The following is a 26,241-nucleotide window of genomic DNA, read 5'->3' on the forward strand; positions in this document are numbered from 1 at the left end:
TCATCGCAATCCAGAACTTTACGCAGCCGAAGAATTTAAGAGAACTCAGACGATTCCTTGGCATGATAAACTTTTACAGACGTTATTTACCAAATGCTGCTCAGATGCAAGCACCACTCCATGATCTTCTTTCTGGTAATGACAATAAAGCAACGACGCCCATATGTTGGACGCATGAGCTCGAGGAGGCCTTCAAGTTGTGCAAAGAGAACCTTGTGGGTGCCACTCTCCTAGCTCACCCAAATCCAACGGCGAATTTAATGTTAGTAACAGATGCATCGGATATAGCGATAGGTGCAGTACTACAACAAAAGATTAATGACGTATGTCAACCGCTTGCATTCTTTTCGAAAAAGTTAACATCAGCTCAGCGGAAATATAGCCCATTTGACAGAGAATTGCTTGCAATCTACGAGGCAGTGAAATACTTCCGGTTTATGGTTGAGTTAAGACCTTTCACGATTTGGACCGACCATAAACCTATTGTCGCAGGATTTCGCAAGGCATCGGACAAATGTTCGCCACGGCAATTCCGGTATTATGATTTTGTCTCGCAATTTACGACTGACGTGAGATATATCTCCGGTGATGATAATGTCGTAGCGGACGCACTGTCAAGAATCGAAGCTATATCGGACATAGACTTAGACCAGCTGGCTGCAGCACAAGATAGAGACGCGGAATTGAACGATATATTAAACAGTAATTCTTCGTTAAATTTAAAGAAAATTTACATCTCTAATTCCAGCAAAGTGTATTGCGACATCTCCAGCCCTTCGCCACGTCTGTACCTCACACCTGATTTTCGGAAACAAGCGTTCAACTCCATCCACGGGTTGAGTCATCCTGGTGCTAAGCCTACGATTCGACTTATGACAGAGAGGTATGTTTGGCCGAATATAAAAAAAGATTGTAGGGCATGGACGAAAGCCTGTATAGCGTGCCAACGCTCAAAAGTTGGAAGACATACTCGAGCCCCTATACACGTTTTTTCACAACCATCTTCACGTTTCGCCCATGTTCATGTAGATCTTATTGGACCGCTGACTATTTCACACGGCTACCGTTATTGCTTAACTGCTGTCGACCGATTCACGAGATGGCCTGAAGTTATTCCGTTAACAGATATAACGGCTGAAAGTGTGGCTTATGGTTTTGTTAACGAGTGGATCGCACGATTTGGTTGTCCGCTTAAAATTACAACTGATAGAGGAAGGCAGTTCGAATCGCATCTCTTTAAAGAACTTGCAAGGCATACTGGTTCCGAGCATATCTCAACTACTGCATATCATCCTGCAGCTAACGGCCTGGTGGAGAGATTCCATCGACAATTAAAAGCGGCTATAATGTGTCATGATAACGAGAATTGGCATGAGGTGCTTCCTTTAGTTCTTTTAGGCATACGTAGCGCATGGAAGGAGGATATATCGTCCAGCTCTGCTGAGCTGTTATACGGTGAAGGTCTTAGATTACCTGGAGACTTATTCATATCGTCGGGTACTGAAATCACCGACCACAGTGATTTCTTGTCGCGTCTACGGCAGCATATCAGCCAGTTAAAGCCAACGCCTGTTATGCGACATGGTAAGGCCAAAACATTCGTGCATAAGGATCTAAAACAGGCAACGTCGGTATTCTTAAGGCAGGATGCCGTACGTAAATCTTTAAAACCACCATACTCTGGTCCGTACAAAGTCCTTGACCGGACAGACAAGACCATGAGAATAGAAATGGACGGCAAGACAACAACGGTGTCTATAGATCGAGTGAAACCGGCACACATATTGACTGAGGAGGAGCCTATCAATAACACCATTGCAGTTCCCAGTATGCCCCCTGCGAAGAAGCCTGATTATGTAACTCGTTCAGGCAGAAGAGTTCGATTTCCGCGCCACTTGTACGACCTATAGGTCTCCGGGGGGGCTGATGTGGGGACTGGCAACACTGCGCGGGAGACGCTAGTCTTTACCGAGCTTCGTCGCCGGCAGGTCGTACGATCGTACCTACGCCACGTATCGCGACACAAGCTACCGGTAGACTGTTTTAAACGATACATTGTATTGATTTATTTTAGAGTAAATATACATGTGTGTTTAAGTATATGGGGTTTCATTTCCACCAACCCTACACCCCCATAAGCGTATTAATCCTTTTTTTTTAAATGTAATAGCAGGCAAACGGGCAAGAGGCTCACCTGATGTGAAGCGATACCGCCGCCCATGGACACTCACTTTGCCAGAAAGCTCGCAAGTGCGTTGCCGGCCTTTCAAGAATTGGTACGCTCTTTTCTTGAAGGACCCTAAGTCGAATTGGTTCGGAAATACTTCAGTGGGCAGCTGGTTCCACATAGTGGTGGTGCGCGGCAAAAACTCCCTTAGAAAACGCTCAGTTGTGGAACGACGGACGTCGAGGTGATACGGATGGTATTTTGTATTTTGCCTTGACATCCGATAATGAAACTCAGCTGCGGGTATTAGACCGAACAACTCTTCTGAACTCTCCCCATGGTAAATGCGGTAGAAGATGCAGAGGGACCCAACATCTCTACGCAACGCCAAGGGATCAAGCCGCACGGAAAGTGATTGGTCGTCGACGATTCGAACCGCTCTTCGTTGAATACGGTCAAGTGGAAGGAGCTGGTACTGGGGAGCTCCCGGCCAGAGGTGAGAATAGTATTCCATGTGGGGCCGTATTTGCGCTTTATAGAGTTGCAAGCGGTGGCCCGGAGTGAAGTACCGTCTCGCCTTGCTGAGCACACCAAGCTTTTGGAGGCTAATTTAGCCTTCCCTTCCAAATGACCGCGAAACTGGACGTTATTCGATATGTCAACGCCCAATATTCCGATGTTAGCTGAGGCTTTAAGGAGAGTGCCTTCAAAGAGCATTCACGCTTACGGCGCAAAGCCTCTTTGCACGAACGCCTAAACCAAGGCTGGGACTTGCCACCGACCGGCACCGCAGAGAATGGAATAAAAAGTTCCATGCCCTGCAGGACCACATCAGCGACAGAGTCAGCGACGGCATCCGGAGTACTCACCGAAAAGCAAATGGGTCTCCAAGGGTAGGACGCAAAAAAAGACCGCATCCCGTCCCAATCTGCTGACTTATAGTGCCACACACGGCGACAGCCCGCAAAGCTAGGCCGTAAAGGGCGCGTGAGCGGCACAATGCTCCGTACCACACAATGATCTGATGAACCCAATGGCGGGTCAACAGAGACTTGATAGGTCTCCGGATGTGAAGTCAGCAGAAGGTCCAACAAAGAGGGTTTATGACCATCCACATCTGGTATTCGCGTAATCGCAGCGACCATTTGTGACAGGTCGTAAGCTAAAGCAAAGTCGTGAAAGGATCTTCCCGCGTGATCGGTGATTTCCGAACCGAGCCAATCGTCATGGTGAGCGTTAAAATCGCCAAGTATCACGATTTCAGCGGTAGGAACCCCTTCGAGCAGGGAATCTGTAGCCATTTGGATGTGCTCAATGAGTCGGTCAGTTTCGGTATTTCCGCTATGGGACCTATACAGGCATGCGTAGAATCGCGGATGTTCCAATTTGTACCCCGGGTAGGAGAGGTAAGAAGTATCAGCCGGGGAGGAAATCTGAGTCTCGGTAAGAAAGAGCAAGGCCGGCTTCGCAGTCTCTAAATGATAGTGGACAGCGTGGATGTTGGAGTTGAGCCCCCTAATATTTGTGAAGTCCACGGCGAGTGTGGATGGGGGTGCCTTTGTTGGATTGCTCCGTTTGCCCCGAGACCGATAATTATTTTTTTTAAAGAGCGCAGAATTGCCCCCCCCCAGAATACGAAGGGCAGCCTGTGCGTCCACCACCGGGTGCTGAGTGTCCCGGTGGTGGACGCCCAGAGGGGGATTCTCCACCGCAAGCACGTGTGGTACCCCCCTGGGGTAGATTCTGATTCTTCTGCACCTTCATATTTCTTGTAGGGGGGGGGGGGTGGGCTCCGGGAATCTTTCTCACCGCACGAAACGCGAGTACAAGAAGGCGAACCTTTTGTATCACTTTACGCCGGTTTTCTGAAAGACAGTGGTACTACCCCGGTCGTGCCTGCCCGTTTGGCTGAAGCCAGGAGGCAACAGCATGGCACTCCCACTAGGAAGGGATTGACTGATTGCGCTGGTGAAATAACCTCTGTCACACGTTATTTCACCAGTGGGCGATGGGGTCGTCACGTCCCGACGCCTCAAAATCAATAATTATTCGTATTTCATGTAAGTGTACATCTAAATCTTTTACTTAGCTTCCTACTTTAAGGATGGGAGTTTTATGTGATCAATGATATTCTGATGTGATATCTTTAAAAAAATTAACATAACTATCTAATAAAGTTTACATAACTAAATCTATTGTGATCCCTTTATATTCAAAATATTGAATTTATCATGTAAAATTGATATTCTAGTCTGTGTTAAAAACACAAATTAAAAAAAAATAAACTTATCGTAAGCACAACAATTACTTGAAGCACTTTCATTTCTCACAAAATACACAATTTTATTAATAACACCAACAACTACTACTACTACTACGACAACCCTACTTATCCTTAGTATTATGTTTCATCAAGATATTTCAACTCACTCAAAACTTACATATTATATTGAGCCATCGCTTTTATTAGGATATTGTTACGAGCTAGGGGATCGGATAGAAAATGCCGTAGATTTATTCAAGGGTTTATTTCTTGGTAAATCAATGAGGAATTTATGGGCACAAATTAATCGCAGAGATGCACTAATTGCACACACAAAAACAGTGACTAAATACTTCACTTATGCACACTTCACACAGTACTTTATCACTTATATTCACACTTTATCGCTTCGGTGTTTCTCTCGTGTAATCGCATTCAAAACTAAAAGCGACTAGTCGCGTTTCGGCTCGCTTATATATCCCTGGGAATAATTCTAAACAATATTCGAGAACTTTCTAGGCGGGCTTGCTACTGAGTAGCGATTGCACAATTCTAGAACGTCCGCACTCTTTGTCTCTTTCGCACGTTGCTCCGTCCTTGTTGTACGGCGTTCTAGAGTGCTCAGTCTAGTTTCGAGAAAGTTCTGATCTTCTCTCTCTCTCTCTCTCTTATCATTTCGTCCTTGTCTCACACCTAGAAAGTTCGGTCTAGAATATTCCTTCATCAAAGGGGTATACCTAGGCCTGAAAACGCCTGAAAACGGGTCTCCTGAAAACTGCACCAATCGACTACACATGTTCTGAAACTGACTGAAAAAAGGTTTCAGCTTCCTGAAAACTAGGGTAACATTATGGAAATTACAATTTTCTAATATGTGATTAACCCTCTCCTGAAACGGTCAGAAATCATATTACAGCCTGCTGAAAAGTTTTCTAAGTAGTGGAAAAATCTAGAAACATTGCAGTCGACCCGTCTTCGTAACAATATTATTACTTCTGTAGATGACGTAAATTTGACATTACTTTATCAATTTGTCAAATACAAACTCATTGGTAACCAATCAAATTGATACAATAATTTCCTTACAATCAATTTCATTGCAATATCTTATCAATTCTGTTGAACGATATTTTTATCATCAGACATATATAAAAGTATTTCATATCATCTTTATCAGCTTTGCCACCCTTGCTCACTTAAAACCACAAATACCATCAGCTTTCTAATAGTACCCTGTTGCAAGGCCCAGTGTAATGCAACACCCTTGACTGAAGTATTGTCCACTTGATCATCATTTCGCGGTAGGGGGCAAAGTGCACAGCCTAGGACAGTGCACAAATTACCAGGCCTTCTGTTCTGGATATTTTTTTGTTTTTTGTTTTACCGTTTGATCTTCTTTCAGGCAGTATTACGGGTAAAAACCTGTCGCTTAGCTCTATCATAATTTCTGTACATGTTTTAAAAACCAATCGCTAAACTTATTTGAAGAATCCAACTACAAATAAGTATCTATATTTTCATTCCATTTCCTTATTAATGTTAATCATAATTTGGGTTTACAAATGAACGACTATTCAACAGTCAATAGTAATAGCGATTCCACTGTTATCATTCTCACTTCATTCATATTGACGTTTTTCTACTTTATGGACGTGTAATAACAAGTTCTATTAACGGTTGCCAATAATGAAAATAACTCCTCTTAATTTTCAAACCTACCCTGTTCGCCATTAAATTTCCTATCTAACAGTGTAATTTTTTTAAAATAAATCAACTAGTTTTTGAGTAATCGATGTAAACCTTCCAACATTATAAACGCTCATATCTCATAAAAAAAAATAAAAAAAAAAGTTCACCTAACCTAACCGAACCAAACCTACCCTGTTCGCCATTAAATTTCCTATCTAACGGTGTAATTTGTTTCGAGTTATCGATGTAAATGTTCACTTAAAATTTTCATTTTCCTTTCGAGGTTCTAGACATCAACTTTGATCTGAATCTTTCTTCAAAGGAACGCTACATTTGTCCAATCGATTTTAAGAGATATGTTTTACGTTTTGGCAAAGGATCTGCTAGTTGTCTCGCCACGGATTTAAATTTGTAGCCGCTACGTGAGATATACGTAAACAATAATTTAGACCGTACACCGATGATATTTTGCGTGAATGAAAATAATCGTGATATGTGTATGTCGTATAATGTACTGAGTCGTAATATCACTTAGTGACTTACTATTTTGACAAATTGTAATGTTTTTATCCGGATTGAATTCTGGGACCAAGATCGTATTTTAAAACTTCTAACTTCAATCTGTTATATTGTTTAAAATTAAATTTAAATAGAAAATCTTAACAATAAATATTAGTTTCCATAATTGCCTAAATAACGACACTAAATTCATATCTCGTATTCAAATTTCTCATCCGCAAGACTTAAAAATCTTTGTCGAAGTTCACACTTACTACAGTCTAACCCATTGCAACAACTTAAATAGATTCTACCTTCATTTAATTTAATAAACAATAAAATTAATAAATATCTACTGACAAACTACTTAACCAATTTCTTTTTGACACTGGAAGGAACTAGCGTTAAAGATACAGGTTAGGCCTAGTTTAAACACTAGTGCTCATAGAAGCATATTATGTGTAAGGTTAACCAAAATGAATAATGTAGCAAAAAATTAATCAGCTGTTTGCTGTATTTTCACGGCCTCCATTATTCTTGCAATCGTCGTTCGCGTGCCTTACTTTTGTGGTTAAATTCTGGGACTGCGTAGTCCTGTGATGGTAGTTCCGTGAGGCAACGCCTGCGTAATTATTCGCTCTACTGCGACTTTTGTGGTAAGGTTAACTTACGACTGCCCTATAGTCTTGCTCCTACTGCATTGGGAAGCGAGCTGCTTTAGTCTCATCAATGAAATAAACATGAAGTTCGACTTCTATATGCCTCGTCCCTAAAACCATGTCGTAACTCAGGACTAAAACCCTGGATTCTTATTGCCATACTACTGGAAGCAAACGTTACACATAAGAAAAACATTGTACATTACTACTCCCGCCATGTGAATCTTAAAAGTATTGGCATCGATTCTAACCAAGATATTTTCTATTTAAATCAAAATTTAAATTTATATTAATATATAATACTGTATTATGTTTCAATGTAATTTTCGTCTAACATAGGCATAATTTGATATTAATCTGACCTTAAAATAAAAATGGTGAAAACTACTTACTTTTTAAAATACCTTATTAAACTCACTGTGAATTTTTTAAAATGGAAAAATTCAAATATACTCTAGGGGTAGGGCAGACAAGACCACGTGGATAGTGGGGTGCTCTGATTTGGTTTTTGACAAACGATGACTGGTAGCTATTAAACAAAAAGAATGGCCTAAAAACAAATTTAATGATCCGCAATAGGTATCGATACTTTCAAATACTTTAGTAGTATCTACAAAAAAAATATGGGCATGTAAATCGATGCACCATGTTGGAAAGTTTATCGTCGATACCTGAGTAGTATCGATACTTTCAAAATTTTAGGAACCCTACACCAAGCGATTGACGTTTGACATCAATTATTTGTCAAATATATTTTGTAATTGCATGCATACCAATTTGTTTGAAACGTTTAAAAAAATATATCTTATGAACTGTAAATTTTCTCAACCTAAAACTTTGCAAAACGCTTTCTTTTAGTGAGTACTATCTACAAAAAAATATGGGCATTTAAATCGACGGTCCATATTGGAAAGTTTATTCTCCTTCTCTATCTTCCTCTATAATATTAAAGTCTCTTAAGAATTTCTTATATTTGTAAAAAAAGATATTATAAGAATTAATATTAATTATTTCTGTTAAAACCTTTTATAATATTCGACTCGTCTCAGAATTTGCAAATGTAGTAAAAATTGTATAAAAATATAAAGAAATTCTGTAAACACCATATCATAATATTAAAATCACTGCGAACTTCTCAAAATGGTAAAATTATTTAAAGTAAATTGCTTATGTAAATACCTTATTATCTTAAGATTTTATAAAATTTGTAAAAAAAATATATTATAACAATTAATATTTATTATTTTTGTAAAAAAAACTATACAAATATTCAACTTGCCTAAGAACCTCTAAAAATGGTAAAATTATTATTATAAACAAAAAAAAAATTAGTTCTGTAAGAACCTTGTTATAATATTAAAGTGACTTGTAACTTCTAAAAATAAAAATAAAATATTATAGATTTAAATAAGGTAATGGTTTAAATTAATAAAAAAAATAAAATCAATTATTTCTGTAAAACTAAACTTTTTAAAAATATTTAACTCACCTAAGAGGCTCTAAAAATGGTAAAATTATGATTATAAAAAAATTAAAAGAAAGCAGTCCGGTAAGAACCTTATTATAATATTAAACTGACTTGGGACTTCTAAAAATAATAAAATTACTATATATTTAATTAAGGTCAGTTTAAAAGAATGGTTAAAATCATTAATAAGTTAAAATCAATTATTTCTGTAAAAAAATAAACTTTATAAAATATTCAACTCACCTAAGAAGCTCTAAAAATGGTAAAATTATTATTATAAAAAAATATTTAAAATAAATTAGTCCTGTTAAATATAATAATATTATAATATTAAATATTAAACTGACTTGGGACTTCTAAAAATAATAAAAATATTATAGATTTAATTAAGGTAAATTTTAAATTAATGGTTAAAATTAATAATAAATTAAAATCAAATATTTCTGAAAAAAAAAATAACTTTATATTCAACTCACCTAAGAATCTCTAAAAATTGTGAAAATTATAAAAAAAAATACGAATACAAGATTTGATTGTTTGCTATGAATAGGCCCCGAAATCAATTATACAAATTATTTTACGATTAGAACCCTACGTTATCTCGGGTGAACATAGCCTAAGAATATTTTTACAAATTACTATGGCATTCAGTTCACACCCAAGGCGTGAGAAATACTATATATTATTTCACATAACGCCTCTATAACTAGCTAAATAAACGCTTCACTCGCCTAATAACCTCTTATAAATAAAGATTATAAACTTTCCTATATACTTATTAAATTTATTTCGACTTCATAAAAACGGTAAGTATTATAAAAATATATAATGTAACAGCTCTTAAAAATAAAAAATGACGTAAAATGTTCTTTGCGTCCTAGAGCGTGAAAAGGAAATCAGACAATTCAAAGTCATATCTACAATTAAACAAGAAATTATACTAGTATAGGCCTTTTTTTCTTTCATATATATAAGTAGCTTTGATTTTTATCGATATAACTAATACGACAAGACAGGGCCGAGAGGTTATAATTGGTAAAAGCTTTAGAAATCCTAAAACATAGCACAGTTCCACACTTCCTACGCAATAGCACAGTCTTCCGTTAATAAAGGAACAGAACTTTATACTCGTAAGCTACTTTTGATAGCATAACAAATGTAGAGAAAACCTAAAATACGAAACCAACGTTACTTCGTAAAATAATTTAGGTTTATATCAATTGACTGACCTTTTATTGCTTAATATACTTCTGTACCACAAAGAACGGTTCGGTGGCCGTCGCTAAACAATCTTATACTAGAATAATAAGTTCCGAGTACATACCTCGTTACAATATCTTCTTACCAGGAAGAAAGGCACACAATATTATCAGCCGTAAGGATTTGGAGAAATTCTGTTAGTTTGGGAACAAAGAGAGGTTAGACTGATGCTAATACCTTGCCTCACCATAGTTCTCAAAAACGCACCAAACACTCACCATGAAATTCCAAATATTGGATGTAACTATTACCAATTATAATTAACAAAAAGTATATATCAAAATAAAAATGTGTCTAACGCAGCCCGAGTAAATCTCAACAAGGACTCAACTAACAAATGTGACGGTCGGCCGAGAAAAAATATTTGAGATTACCTTCATCAAAAATTATTAAATTTAAATTATGTATTTCGAAAAACTTCTATTGAGCTATTTTACGGAATATTGAAGTCATACAATTGAAATCTATATATAACTTTATCTATATTTACTATTCAAGCAATTACTATTAATAATATTACATCTCCAACTCGATTTGACAAAACAGTTAATATTCCAGCATTATATGATTTCGTATTTTGATAAAAAATTACTAAAACTAACCCTAAACCATCCCAACCTAAGAAAATTCTAATAATATTTGGACTTAAAATTAATAATATTATTGATAAAACAAATATAAGAACTAAAATAATAAAACGATTTAAGTTTAACTCAGATCTCATATATCTTTTTCTATAAAAAATTACAGAAGAAGAAATTAAAAAAACAAATATTATAAATAACAAAGATATTCAATCTAATAAAATAGAAAAAACAATATTTATAGAATTAAATGATAAAATTTCCCACTCTAAAAAAATAACAGTTCTACCCGTTAAGAAATATAATATAAATGCTAAATTTAATAATATAAAAATAAACAAAAAAAAATCTAATAAAACAAATAGAATTATAATTTTTAATAACTTAAAATGGAATAACCCACATATTTGACCCCACAAATCAATATTTTTATTAAATTATTTAAGTTAAATTCAAATTCTAAAATCAAATTTTAAAATTATAATATTTAAAGGAAATCAGTGTAAAAATAATAATAAATATTCTCGAGAAACCCCAGAATAAAATCTATATAAGCCTAAATTAAATTGACCATGTTGAGAATAAGAAAATAAGTATAATCTATAACCCGCTCTAAAAAAAGAAATTATTATTAATATAATTATTGTCACTCAAGATCATCTAATTAATCTATTAATTAATTTTAATTCCCCAAAAAAATTTATTGAGGGAGGGGCCGCTATATTCCCAATCATAAATAAAAATCATACATAATCTTATTGAAGGTATAAAATTTATTATACCCTTATTTAAAAATAAACTTCGAGTTCCTAAACGTTCATAATTAATATTAGAAAGACAAAATATGCCTGTTGAACATAATCCATGGCCAATTATCAAAATATAAGAACCACAAATCCCTCAATAATTTAAAGTTATAATACCCCCAATTACTATTCCTATATGAGCAACTGAAGAGTATGCAATCAAAGACTTTATATCAACCTGACAAAAACATTTTAAGCTAACAAATACCCCCCCTAATAAACTAATAGCAACTCAAATTACCCCAATTTTTATATTAATTTCTTGAAAAATAACTGTAACCCGTAATAAACCATAACCTCCTAATTTTAACATAACCCCAGCTAAAATTATTGAACCTGAAATAGGTGCTTCAACGTGAGCCTTAGGAAGTCATAAATGAACAAAATATATAGGTATTTTGACAAAAAAAGCTAAAATCATTGATATATATAAAATTAAAGAAGTATTAAAATAGAATTTATATATATATAGATAATTATTGTATTAATATCATTAAAAATATAAAATAAACCCATTAATAAAGGTAAAGAAACAAATAAAGTATAAAATAATAAATATAAGCCTGCTTGAACTCGTTCAGGTTGATAGCCCTAAAATTAAAATCAAAGTAGGAATTAGACTACCTTCAAAAAATAAATAAAATATTAAAATATTTATAGAACTGAAAGTTAAATATAATATAATTAATAAAAATTAAATATTTACTAAAAATAAATTTATATAATATTTTATTTTTATTAAATTTTCTCTAGCTATAATTATTAAAGAACAAATTCAAATTCTCAATAAAATTAAACCAAAAGAAATTATATCACACCCTAATATATAACTTATATTACAAAAATTTATCAAATTTATACTTATATTCATAAATAAAAAAAAAAACAATATTATCTGAACCAATCAAAATATATTTAAAAAAAAACATAAAGGTATTATAAAACATAAATATAATAAAAATTTTATCATAATAAATTATAACTCTGAAAATAATCATTTCCAAAAGTTCGAATTATAGAAACTAAAATTGATAACCCTAAAGCCCCCTCACAAACAGAAAAAACTAAAAAAAATATTAATATATATATATATATATATATCATAATTTATTATTAAAAATAATATATTAATAAAAAATAAATTCTTAAAACAATAATTCTAAACTTAATAAAACAATTAATAAATGTTTATGTTTTATAACAAAAATTATATTACCAAAAAAAAAAATATAATTAAAATTACTAATTTTATCATTTGTGTTTTTATAGTTTAAAAAAAAACATTGGTCTTGTAAACCAAAAATAATAAAAAGTTTAAAAACTTCAAAGAAAAGAATCTTTTCTCATCGATAATCTCCAAAATTATTATTTTCATTAAACTATTCTTTGATATTATATTTTTTTTACTAATATTAATAATTTTTATTTCATTTACTATACTTTTTTCCTCACATCCTTTAAGAATAGGGTTAATAATCTTAATACAAACTTTACTACTATCATTAATTTTAGGGGTATATGCTAATACTTATTGATTTTCTTATATTCTTTTTTTAGTATTTCTTGGGGGATTATTAGTCTTATTTATTTATGTCTCAAGAATTGCATCAAATGAAATAATAAAATTCTCCTTAAAAATATTTTTTTTTTATAATAACTTTTTTAATAATAATTTTTTCAATTTTAAAATTAATAAACTATATAATTTTTTTAGATAATTATAATTTTCTAAATAATGAAATAAATAAATTAAATAATTACTTTATATTTTTTAATGAAAATAAAATAAAATTAACAAAATTATATAACTCTCAAACTTTTTTAATAATTATAATAATTATTATCTATTTATTTATTACTTTAATTGCTGTTATTAAAATTACTAATATTTTTTTTGGGCCACTACGATCATTTAACTAATGAAAAAAAAATTTCACCCTCTTCGAAAAACTCACCCATTATTAAATTTTTTAAATAATTCTTTAATTGATTTACCTTCCCCATCTAACATTTCAATTTGGTGAAATTTTGGTTCACTTTTAGCTTAATGCTTAATCACCCAAATCTTAACTGGATTATTTTTAACCATATATTACTATGCAAATATCGAATTAGCTTTCTATAGAGTAAATTATGTCTGTCGAAATGTAAATTATGGGTGGATAATTCGAACCTTACATGCAAATGGAGCATCATTCTTTTTTATTTGTATCTACATTCATATTGGACGAGGAATTTACTATGAATCATTTAATTTTATCAATACTTGAATAATAGGTATTATTATTTTATTCTTACTAATAATAACAGCATTTATAGGATACGTCCTTCCATGGGGGCAAATATCTTTTTGAGGAGCAACAGTTATTACAAATCTATTATCAGCCATCCCATATTTAGGAAATTCACTTTTAAATTGAATTTGAGGAGGATTTGCTGTAGACAACCCAACATTAACTCGATTTTACACTTTTCATTTTCTTATACCATTTATTATTTTAGCAATAACAATAATTCATTTATTATTTTTACATCAAACAGGATCCAATAACCCTTTAGGAATAAATAGAAATTTAGATAAAATCCCTTTCCATCCTTATTTTACTTTTAAGGATTTAATTGGATTTATTATTATAATTTATTTTAATCTTACTGCTAACTGACACTAACTAATCCTTATATCTTAGGAGACCCAGATAATTTTATCCCTGCAAATCCATTAGTTACACCAGTCCATATTCAACCAGAATGATATTTCTTATTTGCTTATGCAATTCTACGATCCATTCCTAATAAGTTAGGGGGAGTAATTGCTCTTTTAATATCAATTTTAATTATTGCTATTCTTCCATTTACTTTTAACAAAAAAATACAAGGAATCCAATTTTACCCTATCAATCAAATTATTTTTTGATCCATAATTATTACTATTATCCTATTAACCTGAATTGGGGCACGACCAGTTGAAACTCCTTATATTTTAACAGGACAAATTCTTACAATTATTTACTTTTCATATTACATTATTAATCCTATAATAAATAAAATATGAGATAAAATAATTTTCAACAACTAATTAATTAATGAGCTTGTAAAAGCATTTGTTTTGAAAACTTAAGAAAGAATGATAATTCTATTAATTTATACTAAAAATATTTATTAAATAATAAATATTTTTAAGCCTAAATATAAAATTATTATATTCAAAGAAATAGGTAAATAAACCTTTCAACATAAATATATTAATTTATCATAACAATAACGAGGAAGTGTACCTCGAACTCAAATAAATAAAAAAGAAATAAATCTTAACTTAAAATAAAAAATAAAACTTAATGTATAACCACCTATATAAAGTAAAACAAATATTAATCTTATAAATAAAATTCTAGAATATTCAGCCAAAAAAATTAAAGCAAAACCCCCTCTTCTATACTCAATATTAAACCCTGAAACTAACTCTCTTTCCCCCTCAGCAAAATCAAAAGGAGTTCGATTAGTTTCAGCTAACATAGAAGAAAATATACATAAAGATAAAGGAAATATTAAAAATAAAAATCAAATATTTTCCTGAAAATTTTTTAAACTTAATATATTAAAATCCATAATTAAAATTAAAGAAGACCCAAATATTAAAGCTAATCTAACTTCGTAAGAAATTGTTTGAGCTACTGCACGTAATCTCCCTAATATAGAGTAATTAGAATTTGAGGACCAACCTGCCATCAATAAAATATATACCCCAACTCTTGTGCAACAAAAAAAAAATAAAGCCCCTAAATTAAATATAATAATATTAAAAGAATAAGGAATTATTATTCAAATAACTAAAGATAAAAAAACCAATAATAGGAGAATAATAATAATATAAATAATTAGAATAATTTAAATAAGTTTGTTCTTTTCTAAATAATTTAATCCCATCTGAAAAAGGCTGTAAGATACCTATATAACCAATTTTATTCGGACCCTTTCGAATTTGAATATAACCTAAAACTTTCCGCTCCATTAATGTTAAAAAAGCAACTCCTACTAAAACCCCAATAAATAAAATAATAAAACCTAAAATAACATTAAATCTTTCCATTAATATCATTACTACTTATATAAATAATTATATATTTATGACTTCTAAAACCATTACATTTTTCTGCCAAAATAGCACAAATTAATAACATTCCTAATTAAAAAATTATTTCTAATAATTGATCCTTTCGTACTAAATCATTAAATTTATATAAAGATAGAAACCAACCTGGCTCACACCGGTTTGAACTCAGATCATGTAAGATTTTAATGATCGAACAGATCAAAATTTTAAACTTTTGCATTTAAATTTTATCTTAATCCAACATCGAGGTCGCAAACTTTTTTTCTTATAAGAACTAAAAAAAAAATTACGCTGTTATCCCTAAGGTAATTTAATCTTTTAATCATAAATTATGGATCAAAATTTCATATATTAATGTAAAAATTTTAAAAAAAGTTTAATAAATTTTTCTATCACCCCAATAAAATAATTAAAAAAATATTAAATATAAATTTTATAAAGAATTAATATAAATTTAAATATAAAACTCTATAGGGTCTTCTCGTCTTTTAAATAAATTTTAGCTTTTTGACTAAAAAATTAATTTCTATTATTAATAAAGAGACAGTTTATATTTTATCAAATCATTCATACAAGTCTTCAATTAAAAGACTAATGATTATGCTACCTTTGTACAGTCAATATACTGCAGCCCTTTAAAATAATTCAGTGGGCAGATTAGAATTTAAATTATTATCAAAAAGACATGACAAGTGAATATAAATTCCTTTTTATTAATTTAAATAATTTTTATATTAATTATTAAATTATATACTAATTTTATCATTATACCTATTTTTTTAATTTTTCTAATTTTATTAAAAAATATTTTTTTATAAAAATTTAAATTAAAATAAAATTTTAATTAAATGAAATTATTTATAATAAACTATAATTTTTAAAAAATATAAATTTTAAAAATTTCAATTTTATTATTTTTATTATAATATTTTAATTTAAAGCTTATCCCCTAAAATATAAAATTAAATTTTTAAAAAACTAATTAACTATTTATAATTAACTTTTTTCTAAAAAAATTAGATATCATTAAAAACGATTAACTTTTCATTTCCAATTAATTATTAAAAATAATTATGCAATATTAACTTTCTTAATTAATTAACTCTTTTAATTTCGAAATAAATTCCCCCGAATTTATTTACTTAAAAAACTCTGATACACAAGATACAATAAATTAAATTTACTTTTAAATAAATTTCTATTTCAACATTTTAAATTTTTCTTTTACAATACTATTCCACTATAAATTTTAAAATTTTTTCTATAAAAATACTTTAACCCCCATTAAATATATTATATTAATTTTTTTTTCATATTTTTTACTTTTATTAAATTAACCCCTCAAACTAATTAAATTTATAATTTTTTTTCAGTATAAATGAAATACTTAACAAGCTCTAATTTGTCTTTCTTGGAACACTTTCCAGTACCCCTACTTTGTTACGACTTATTTCAATTTTAAAATGAAAGTGACGGGCAATATGTACATATTTCAATTATTAATCATTTTAAAAAATTATTTAAAATAACATTTAAATCCACTTTCAATTAACTATTTCAAAATTAATATTCATTTATATAAATATATTGTAATCCATCTTGTATTTTAATTATTATCTACATCTTGATCTGAATTAATTTTATATAAATTTTTTTAAATATTATTTTTCTTTAAAAATATTTTTTTAACAACGATATATAAAATTTTAAATTAAATATGATTATTCGTGGATTATCAATTACTAGACAGATTCCTCTAAATGAACTAAAATACCGCCAAATTATTTAAGTTTCAATAAATAATTATATACTATTTTAGTAATAAAATTTAATTTTTTATAATAGGGTATCTAATCCTATTTTTTTATAAAATTTTTAAAATCATAATTTTAATTTAAATTTAATCAAAATTAAAATTTCACTTAATAATTTCATTTTTAATTTAATTTTTATTATTTATTTTTACTAATAAAATTTATTTAAATTTTTGTATAACCGCAACTGCTGGCACAAAAATTGTTATTTAAAAATTAGTATTACTAAATCTTAATTTCTTAAATTTTTAATTTTAATTACTATGAATTTTATTGTAAAATTATTTAAATTTAACAAAATTAACACTAAAATTTATATGTAAATTAAACTTAAAATAAATTTTTTAAATCATAAATTTTTATCTATTTTATATTTATTTAGCATAGATTTTTTTTATATTAAATATTTAAATTTATAATAAATTTTATATAATTCTTTCTTTCTTTTTTTTAATATATATATAATTATTTATATATATTAAATATTTAATATATAAATATATATATATATACACACATACACACGCGCGCGAATATATATATATATATTAGTTAATATTTATAATTATAGTATAAAAAAAAATATTAAAATAATTTTCTATTATTTTATTTTTAAACCTTTCTCAACAATATTTATATATAATTAATAAACATTAAGAATAAGCTAAATTAAGCTATTGGGCTCATACCCCAAATATAAACTTATACTTTTTCTTAAATAAAGTGCCTGATAAAAGGATTATTCTGATAGGATAAATTATGTAAATTTTTACCTTTATTATATTTTTTAGAATTAAACTAAACCTAATAATATCAAAAATTATTGTGCTTCTTACACTAAAATATTTAATAAATAGAACTTAAATTTCTTTTAAATTTTTTTTATTTTAAATTTACTTTTATAGAAATTCTAATAAAATATTTTTTATTTTTATTTTATTTTTTAGAACTTTAATCTCAATCTCTTCTAATTCGTGTTTAAGTTGTTGAATAGGATTAGAAATTAATCTACTAAGATTTATCCCCCTAATTTCTAATACAAAAAATTTAATAAATACAGAAGCAACATTAAAATATTTTTTAACTCAATCTATTGCCTCAATTAATTTTTTATTTTCTATTATTTTGAAAATAATTTTATTTAAAAATTTTGAAATAAATAACTTTCTCTCAATTATAATTAATTCTTCTTTATTAATAAAAATAGGGTCAGCCCCATTTTATTTCTGATTCCCTAATATTATGGAAGGACTTTCTTGAATAAATTGCTTTATTTTAATGACATGACAAAAAAATTCACCCATAATCCTCCTCTCTTATTATATAAATAATAATTTTATTATTATCATCATAATATTAAATGCTATAATTGGGGCAGTAAGAGGATTCAACCAAACTTCTATTCGAAAATTAATAGCTTTTTCATCTATCAACAATTTAGGATGATTAATAGCTAGAATAATAATTAGAGAAAATATTTGATTGATATATTTTATTTTATATTCATTTTTAAATTTAATTTTATGTTTTATATTCTCTATATTAAATATTTTTTATATTAATCAAATAATAAATTTTAATTTCATTTCATTTATTAAAATATCTAAATAATTAATTTTTTTTCATTAGGAGGTTTTCCTCTATTTTTAGGATTTTTCCCTAAATGAATTATTATTAATTTTTTAATAAGAATAAATATATATATTATTTCTTTTATTTTTATTATATCTAGATTAATTATATTATTTTTTTTATATTCGTATTATTTATCTTTCTTTTATATTAATTTTTTTTAAATTAAAATGATTTAAAATTAAAATTAAAAATATTTTTTTCTCAGTAATTAACTTTTTCTTATTAATTTCTTTATCAGGATTAATTTTAAATACTTTTATAAGAAATTCTTTAAGCCTTAGAAATTTTCACCTTAAAATTTGCAATTTTATATCATAATTTGACTATAAGACTTAATAAAAGAGAAATTTCCCGTAAATAAATTTACAATTTATCGCTTATAATTCAGCCATTTTATTAGCGAAAATGACTTTATTCAACTAATCATAAAGATATTGGAACTTTATATTTTATTATTGGAATTTGATCTGGAATAGTAGGAACATCATTAAGTCTACTAATTCGAACTGAATTAGGAAATCCAGGATTTTTAATTGGAGACGATCAAATTTACAATACTATTGTAACAGCTCATGCTTTTATTATAATTTTTTTCATAGTTATACCTATTATAATTGGATGATTCGGAAATTGATTAGTACCTTTATTGTTAGGAGCTCCTGATATAGCTTTCCCCCGAATAAATAATATAAGATTCTGATTATTACCCCGTCTTTAACCCTTCTAATTTCAAGAAGAATCGTAGAAAATGGAGCAGGAACAGGATGAACAGTTTACCCCCCACTTTCATCCAATATTGCCCATAGTGGAGCATCAGTAGATTTAGCTATTTTTTCTCTCCATTTAGCTGGAATTTCATCAATTTTAGGTGCAATTAATTTTATCACTACTATTATCAATATACGAATTAGAAATATATCTTTTGATCAAATACCTTTATTTGTTTGGGCAGTTGGAATTACTGCTTTATTATTACTACTATCTCTCCCTGTTCTCGCAGGAGCAATCACTATACTTTTAACAGATCGTAATTTAAATACATCATTTTTTGATCCAGCTGGAGGAGGAGATCCTATTTTATATCAACATTTATTCTGATTTTTTGGGCATCCAGAAGTTTATATTTTAATTTTACCCGGATTTGGAATAATTTCTCACATTATTTCTCAAGAAAGAGAAAAAAGGAAACTTTTGGATCATTAGGAATAATTTATGCAATAATAGCAATTGGGTTATTAGGATTTATCGTTTGAGCTCATCATATATTTACTGTAGGAATAGATATTGTTACATCAGCAACAATAATTATTGCTGTTCCTACAGGAATTAAAATTTTTAGATGATTAGCTACACTATACGGAACTCAAATTAATTATAGACCTTCAATATTATGAAGTTTAGGATTTGTATTTTTATTTACAGTAGGAGGATTAACTGGAGTAATTCTTGCTAACTCTTCCATTGATATTATTCTGCATGATACATTTATTTCTAAGTTCTAGATTTTATGACTAAGTGTGAAGATTTTTACTCGAAAGAGTTTTAATGTCGCACCATTTTTACCATAAAACTTTTTCTTAACTTGTCACGAGTGTTGCCTGCCATTATTTTCATATTCAAACTCCAACATATAGTGTGCGGCATTGCACAAGTTTTATATCAGGCGCATTTTTTAATTATAATTAAAGTATGTAAGGTGGGGCGACATGCTCCATCACTTCTAATTGTACTTGACCAGCGAAAGGTCGTGTAAAGAAATAATACAAATTGTACAACAAGTGTAAAGAGTTTCATTTACCGGCCCAGTCATTCCCTAAAGAATGAACATGGTGGCCCATGAGGGGAACAAAGAAGAAATAGAATATTAATCAATAATTAATCGACCGAGCAGTAGTACAGCTAAAGTGCCACATGTCCACCAAGATTTAAGCAAAAGTTAAGTGTTCCTTGTCCTTTTATTTTTGTGTTCCGAACTGTGTCATTAATTTAATTATTTGTGCAAATAAGTATTTTATTTTCTAATCTTTTAAAATAGTGAGATTAAGTAATTGTTTAAAATTATTTGTAAATTTTCATAGCGGGTACCTCCATGTAGGAAAAAATTGGTATTATTTTTAGTGCAGTTTTCATATTTTGATTTTGTTATTTAACATTTAATTACATACCAAAGACACAGAGATATTATTGTTTTTTTTATATATTTTCGCATATATATATATATATGTGTGTGTTTAAGTATTTCGTCTAATACTTCGTAAGCTCTAAATAGGTATCTAATTCCGTGCGCGCGTGCGTGGCAGGCACCACTGAAACGAGGAACGTGAGCCAATTTAATTTAAATATATCCCGTTACTCTAAGCGTTCCGGAGATAGCTTTCCCAAAACCCTGGCTAATTACTTATCACCACCTGATCAGCTAATATTTTCTGAACCAACTTCCCAATCTGTATCTAATTACCGACTCAGTACGAAATCATCATTATAGTTATCTACTTTCCTACATACACTAATCTAACCTATGGCTCTAAATTAAAAATAAAATCTATACCTATCTAATCTATATGTGTAACTGACACAGTCCCAAGAAATATTTTCTAATCTTTAATGAGAAACACCCACGCGTATTGTCAAGAATCCTGCTCACGGACTGTCTAGCTCCCAGTCACAAATAATAGGTAATAAGTAACGCTGGCCATAGACGGGCCGCATGTTGCAATCGAGACTGACTGCTGTAGTGCGGTCGCGTTGAAGTCGTACACAGCTGCAACACGACCGCACAATGCAGTCGACTACGTCTGCTTGGAGCAGTTATGTTCGACCGTAAAATAATGCTGATGCGAGTTCATTTACAAGATAGATTTTGATGAAGCTGCTTCTTGTACTACTATTACGCAAGCGTAAGCGTAGAAGACACCGTAGTATGTGGGTTCGTCCAATACTACAAACAAGAGAACAGCATGGAATATTTCATACTTTGTATCCCCAATTTTAGAATGTCCGTGGTTTCACTTGATGAATGCGTCTGCTCCGACCACTCAGGAATTGCTCGAGCGGTCCGTGTATTGCGGATATGAATTTACTATGGAAACTGCAGATCGCCGTGCGGCGACCGCTCTAGGGCAGTCGGTCTCGGCTGCAATATGCGGTCTGTTTATGGCCAGCGGAAGTCTTAAGCTAATCACTATTGTAACCGGTACAGTTTATTCACACTTCTTTTACAAAAAAATACATGTAAAAAAAAGGTTACATAAGTAATTAGGCAACAGGAGGCATTATCGCTAACAAGTGATTTCTTCCAGGCAACTGCAAACACACCGTCCACACTTGTTTTCTACTAATCACTCATCACTTGCACTCGCACTAATCAAAGTGAATACAGGCCATAAGGTCGAGCAGCTTTTCTCTGTTGACTGCTTAGTGGAGAAGCGAACTTTTAATTTGTGATAATTAAGACACCACCCGATTACTTCAATAAGTGTATTATGAATAGATCATCACACACAGATAACTTGCGACGACTGACAAGATTCTACGCTTGACTCCTGGAACGGTCGCTATTATAGGGAAGAAACACCCTGTGTCACGAAAATGTTTTTCAAGGATAACGCGGCATTTAAAACAAATCAAGACATGGCGCAGGTACATACTGGTCACGAGGCTTTTGGACACTATTCACACAGATTCAAACTGACCAAAAGATGGTACCGTATGGTCGGTCCCTGTCTTGGTATTCTCATTTACTTTCCGACTTTTGAAAGAGTTAGGTACGATCTCGAGCTCGATAATGACATGAGGTTATCCCGGGATGCACTATCTGACTTGTTGCTTGAACACAGATCGCTGCTGGAGAAAGTCTGCCATAAGATCATCAAATATGTGAAATATGCCTGATAGGCTAGTATTTAAGGGGTTCTAAAACTAATAATAAATGGCTGGAATGACCTGGAAGACATTAGTGTACTTTAAATAAAAATGGAGGACAATGGGGGAGGCCTTTACCCGAAGCACACAGAATCGGTTATCGTAGATAAAGAAAAACAATAGTTATAATGAATATATTTTGTATTTCTGATATAAGGCTATAAATAACTAAATATAAATCTAATAATTAGAAACGAATAAAAAGTCATAGTCACCCTTTCAAGCATCTCGTAAGCACTACAGGAGGGCCTCTGGGTGTCTTTGATTTATTAATTGGTGATTACGTCAACATACATATACGTTTATATTTAAAACATATTGAAGAAAAATAACTAAAAACAATCGTTATTTTAATAATTAAAACGAATAATTTCTTAATATATTATCTGTTGCTGCATTTGTATGCAAATCATAGATTTTGAAAATTACAAAATAGAGATGCGCTACGTACAAGAAAGATTATTTATGTTTATCCCTCGCCACAATACTGTTAAAGTACTTTGCAGATTTAACATAAGGAGTAGCGGTGGAAATACTTGAAATACATAATATACAAGTGTTATTTTGATACACAGTGATATTGTATAACTGACCACAGGTTCCCAACCAAAGCTGTAATAATAAAATTGTGATAATAAATTTCTTAATACAAAATGTATCCTTAAAACTACAGTCAAAGATCTTCTCAATTTCTTTTCTTCCAATTACCGTTTACCGCCCTCGTTGTGCACTTGGGAAGAATTTCACAATCGCTGGAACAATCCTATCGAAGCTTAATAGATGCATCTGAAAAACGAACACAATATTAAAATCTACAGCCGTCTATTACAGTTCCGATAGAAAAAACAAAAATACTTATTTTTTCTTTCGGTCGAGTTTTTGCTTTTTCAAGAAGACTGTTGACGAGCCCTTGTCCAACCAAATACCTATTCTTCATCATCATCATCATCTTCTATTTTATGTTTTTTCCGCTGACGCAACATTTTACTCTCATCGGCGCATTTGTTTGTGATAGCCATTCTGAAAACATAATAGATATGTTATATTTTATGGTACTTCTAATTGTAAATATACAATAAGATTAATATTAAATATTGTCTGCGTATTGATTAAACTTAGCTATTGATTTAGCTAAATATCGACTTTTATTTAAGCTTGGAGTCTAGTTTCTCTTTGGCCGGTCTGTTGAGGAACGCTGGTGATCGTTTCCCAGTAAGAGAATGTGTTGCGAGAATGCTGCATTACACAAACAAACACATCACGTTAAAAATGTAATTGCGTTATACAACTTTTATAAATTGATATAATAAGCACTTACTGTCGAGAAAATACGGCTGTCAATAGTTTCCTGGTAGCCTGTACAATATAGGAATTCCACTTAATGGATGTGTAAATTTCCACTGGGATTTTGGCGTTTCCATCGCCGACTATCATCTATAACATTATTATTTCAAAATATATATCTCAAAGTGTAAGTAACACTAGCATAAATCAATAATATTTTCGACTCTTGTTTTATACTAGTGCTTCGATTCGAGATTCTATCACCGGGTCTACTCTTACATTTCGATCGACATTTGCCGTTATAACAATCAAACAATTACAGTATTCACAATTTTCATAACCTACATAGTAATAATAAAAATTAATATAAAGGAAATTTATTTCGAAGAAATTTTTCTTATTTTGAAGAAAGCTAGAATGGAAGTCTCAAAATATTTAATAACAATTAAAAATATTTTTTTACTTCACTTACACTCTGGTCTGATAGTTCCTGTTATAAAAAGATTTATTGATATTTTAAATAGTTTTCCCATGTAGTTTAGTAGAATGTTTAGTTATTCTAGTATTATTTAACTTACTGAAGTGCAACTGCGAGTCCGTTTACGACTCCTTGTTGGGCCCTCTTCCTCCATCATCATCGACGAACTACTTTCGTCCACTGTTACTGAAGAAAGCCTCTCTGACATGCCCAGATCTTCCGTTTCCTGAAACCTAGCTGGCATACCACCATTTTGAAGTTCAGGCATCGGATTGATGGCACAGCAGGAGGCTTTATTATGAGCTGGCAAAGCGAACCAACACCAGCTAAAATTGTATATATGCCAAATTAAGCCGTTTAGCATCGAACTGATTAGAATTCAATAGGATCCTATAAAATATAATTAAAGATATAATAATCACAGTAAGTACTTACGAGGCTTTGGAGGACACTGAATTCCGCTTCCCCCAAGTTTTAATAAGGCTTCTGCGGCGAGAATTTCAGCGATGCCCATCTCTACGTTAAAATAATAATTATAAATTTCTTCTCGAACCAAAATAGTCATTAAAAAAGTAATGGTATTTAAAATTTAAAATAGCTTTTACACATTAAGAAAAACGAAACGAAACGTCGGAAAATTTAAAATTTAGAATTATGTAAATAATTATAAGTTTTTAATAATAATATATAGCTTTAATCCGTTCAAAAAGTGTTTTTCTTATTTTCCGACTAAATTCACTGATTTATGTGGTGGTGGCAAGGTTTTCACAAACCGACAGTTTTCTCATAGGTATACTTACCATTTAACGGAGGAAAGCTTATCGATCCCTGCAGCGCCAACAGAGCTTGGACGGCGGCGATTTCGAAACTTTCCATAGACATTCTACAAATATTCCGATGTTTAGGAACACTCGAAAGTATTATACTTACATCATATACTTTAAAGGAACGTAATTGAATCTTACAGCAGTAATCAGCTTGTTCTGCAAGTATAATTCTAAATATTTGCCTCATGCCGAAAAGATTATTTAGAAAGACTGTACACGTCACGACAACATAGACTATGTTGCGTATTAAAAATAAAACAGAAAAATTAAGCCGACTACAAATACATGTTGATGAAGCTTTTCCTATTCCCCAAGTGGAACTGTTGTAATCAAAATAGTCTCCGACGCTATAACATATAAATATAAATTCATATAAATATACCGAACATTTTGATATGATTTATTAAATAACTTTTAAAAATGATTCACTTATACACTAAAATGGTTTATTTTTTCCAATCAAAAGTTTTTCAATTCTTTATAAAGAAAAAAGTGTGTATATTTATTAATATTATATTTTACTAGAATGAAATAATTTAACATCTCACAATATAGAAAAAATTGCCAAGTACTTACATTAAAAAGTAGATTTTACGCGAGTTAAATCACATAAACAAATGAAAAGAACACTGAGGTACTTCGAGACCTTTTCACTCCAATAAGCTAAAAGACACTGATCGAATTTGCAAAATATCAAAAGCCAAAAGTATGGGGGATGATCATAGTCAAATATAACCTCTTTTGTTTCTCCCGATCTCGTTTTTACCTGATAGAAAA

The 26,241-nt window shown here is 30.3% G+C and overlaps 2 protein-coding genes across 2 annotated transcripts; both read left to right on the forward strand.

Annotated features, from left to right (window-relative positions):
- Positions 1 to 9,384: 9,384 nt before the first annotated feature.
- On the forward strand, positions 9,385 to 13,925 carry LOC123718342 (NADH-ubiquinone oxidoreductase chain 6-like). Its single transcript, XM_045674757.1, is given in 3 exon segments — positions 9,385 to 9,409; positions 12,724 to 13,081; positions 13,122 to 13,925. Coding segments are annotated over 3 exon segments (576 nt in total). The 3' UTR covers positions 13,315 to 13,925.
- A 4,291-nt stretch (positions 13,926 to 18,216) lies between these two features.
- LOC123718343 (NADH-ubiquinone oxidoreductase chain 2-like) lies at positions 18,217 to 19,272 on the forward strand (the record flags this gene model as incomplete). Its single annotated transcript, XM_045674758.1, is given in 3 exon segments — positions 18,217 to 18,922; positions 18,925 to 19,064; positions 19,066 to 19,272. Coding segments are annotated over 3 exon segments (1,053 nt in total), but the record flags the coding sequence as incomplete, so codon positions are not given.
- Between the last annotated feature and the right edge of the window lie 6,969 nt (positions 19,273 to 26,241).

The sequence above is a fragment of the Pieris brassicae genome, chromosome W, assembly GCF_905147105.1.
Source record: "Pieris brassicae chromosome W, ilPieBrab1.1, whole genome shotgun sequence".
In the NCBI taxonomy this organism is placed as follows: domain Eukaryota; kingdom Metazoa; phylum Arthropoda; class Insecta; order Lepidoptera; family Pieridae; genus Pieris; species Pieris brassicae.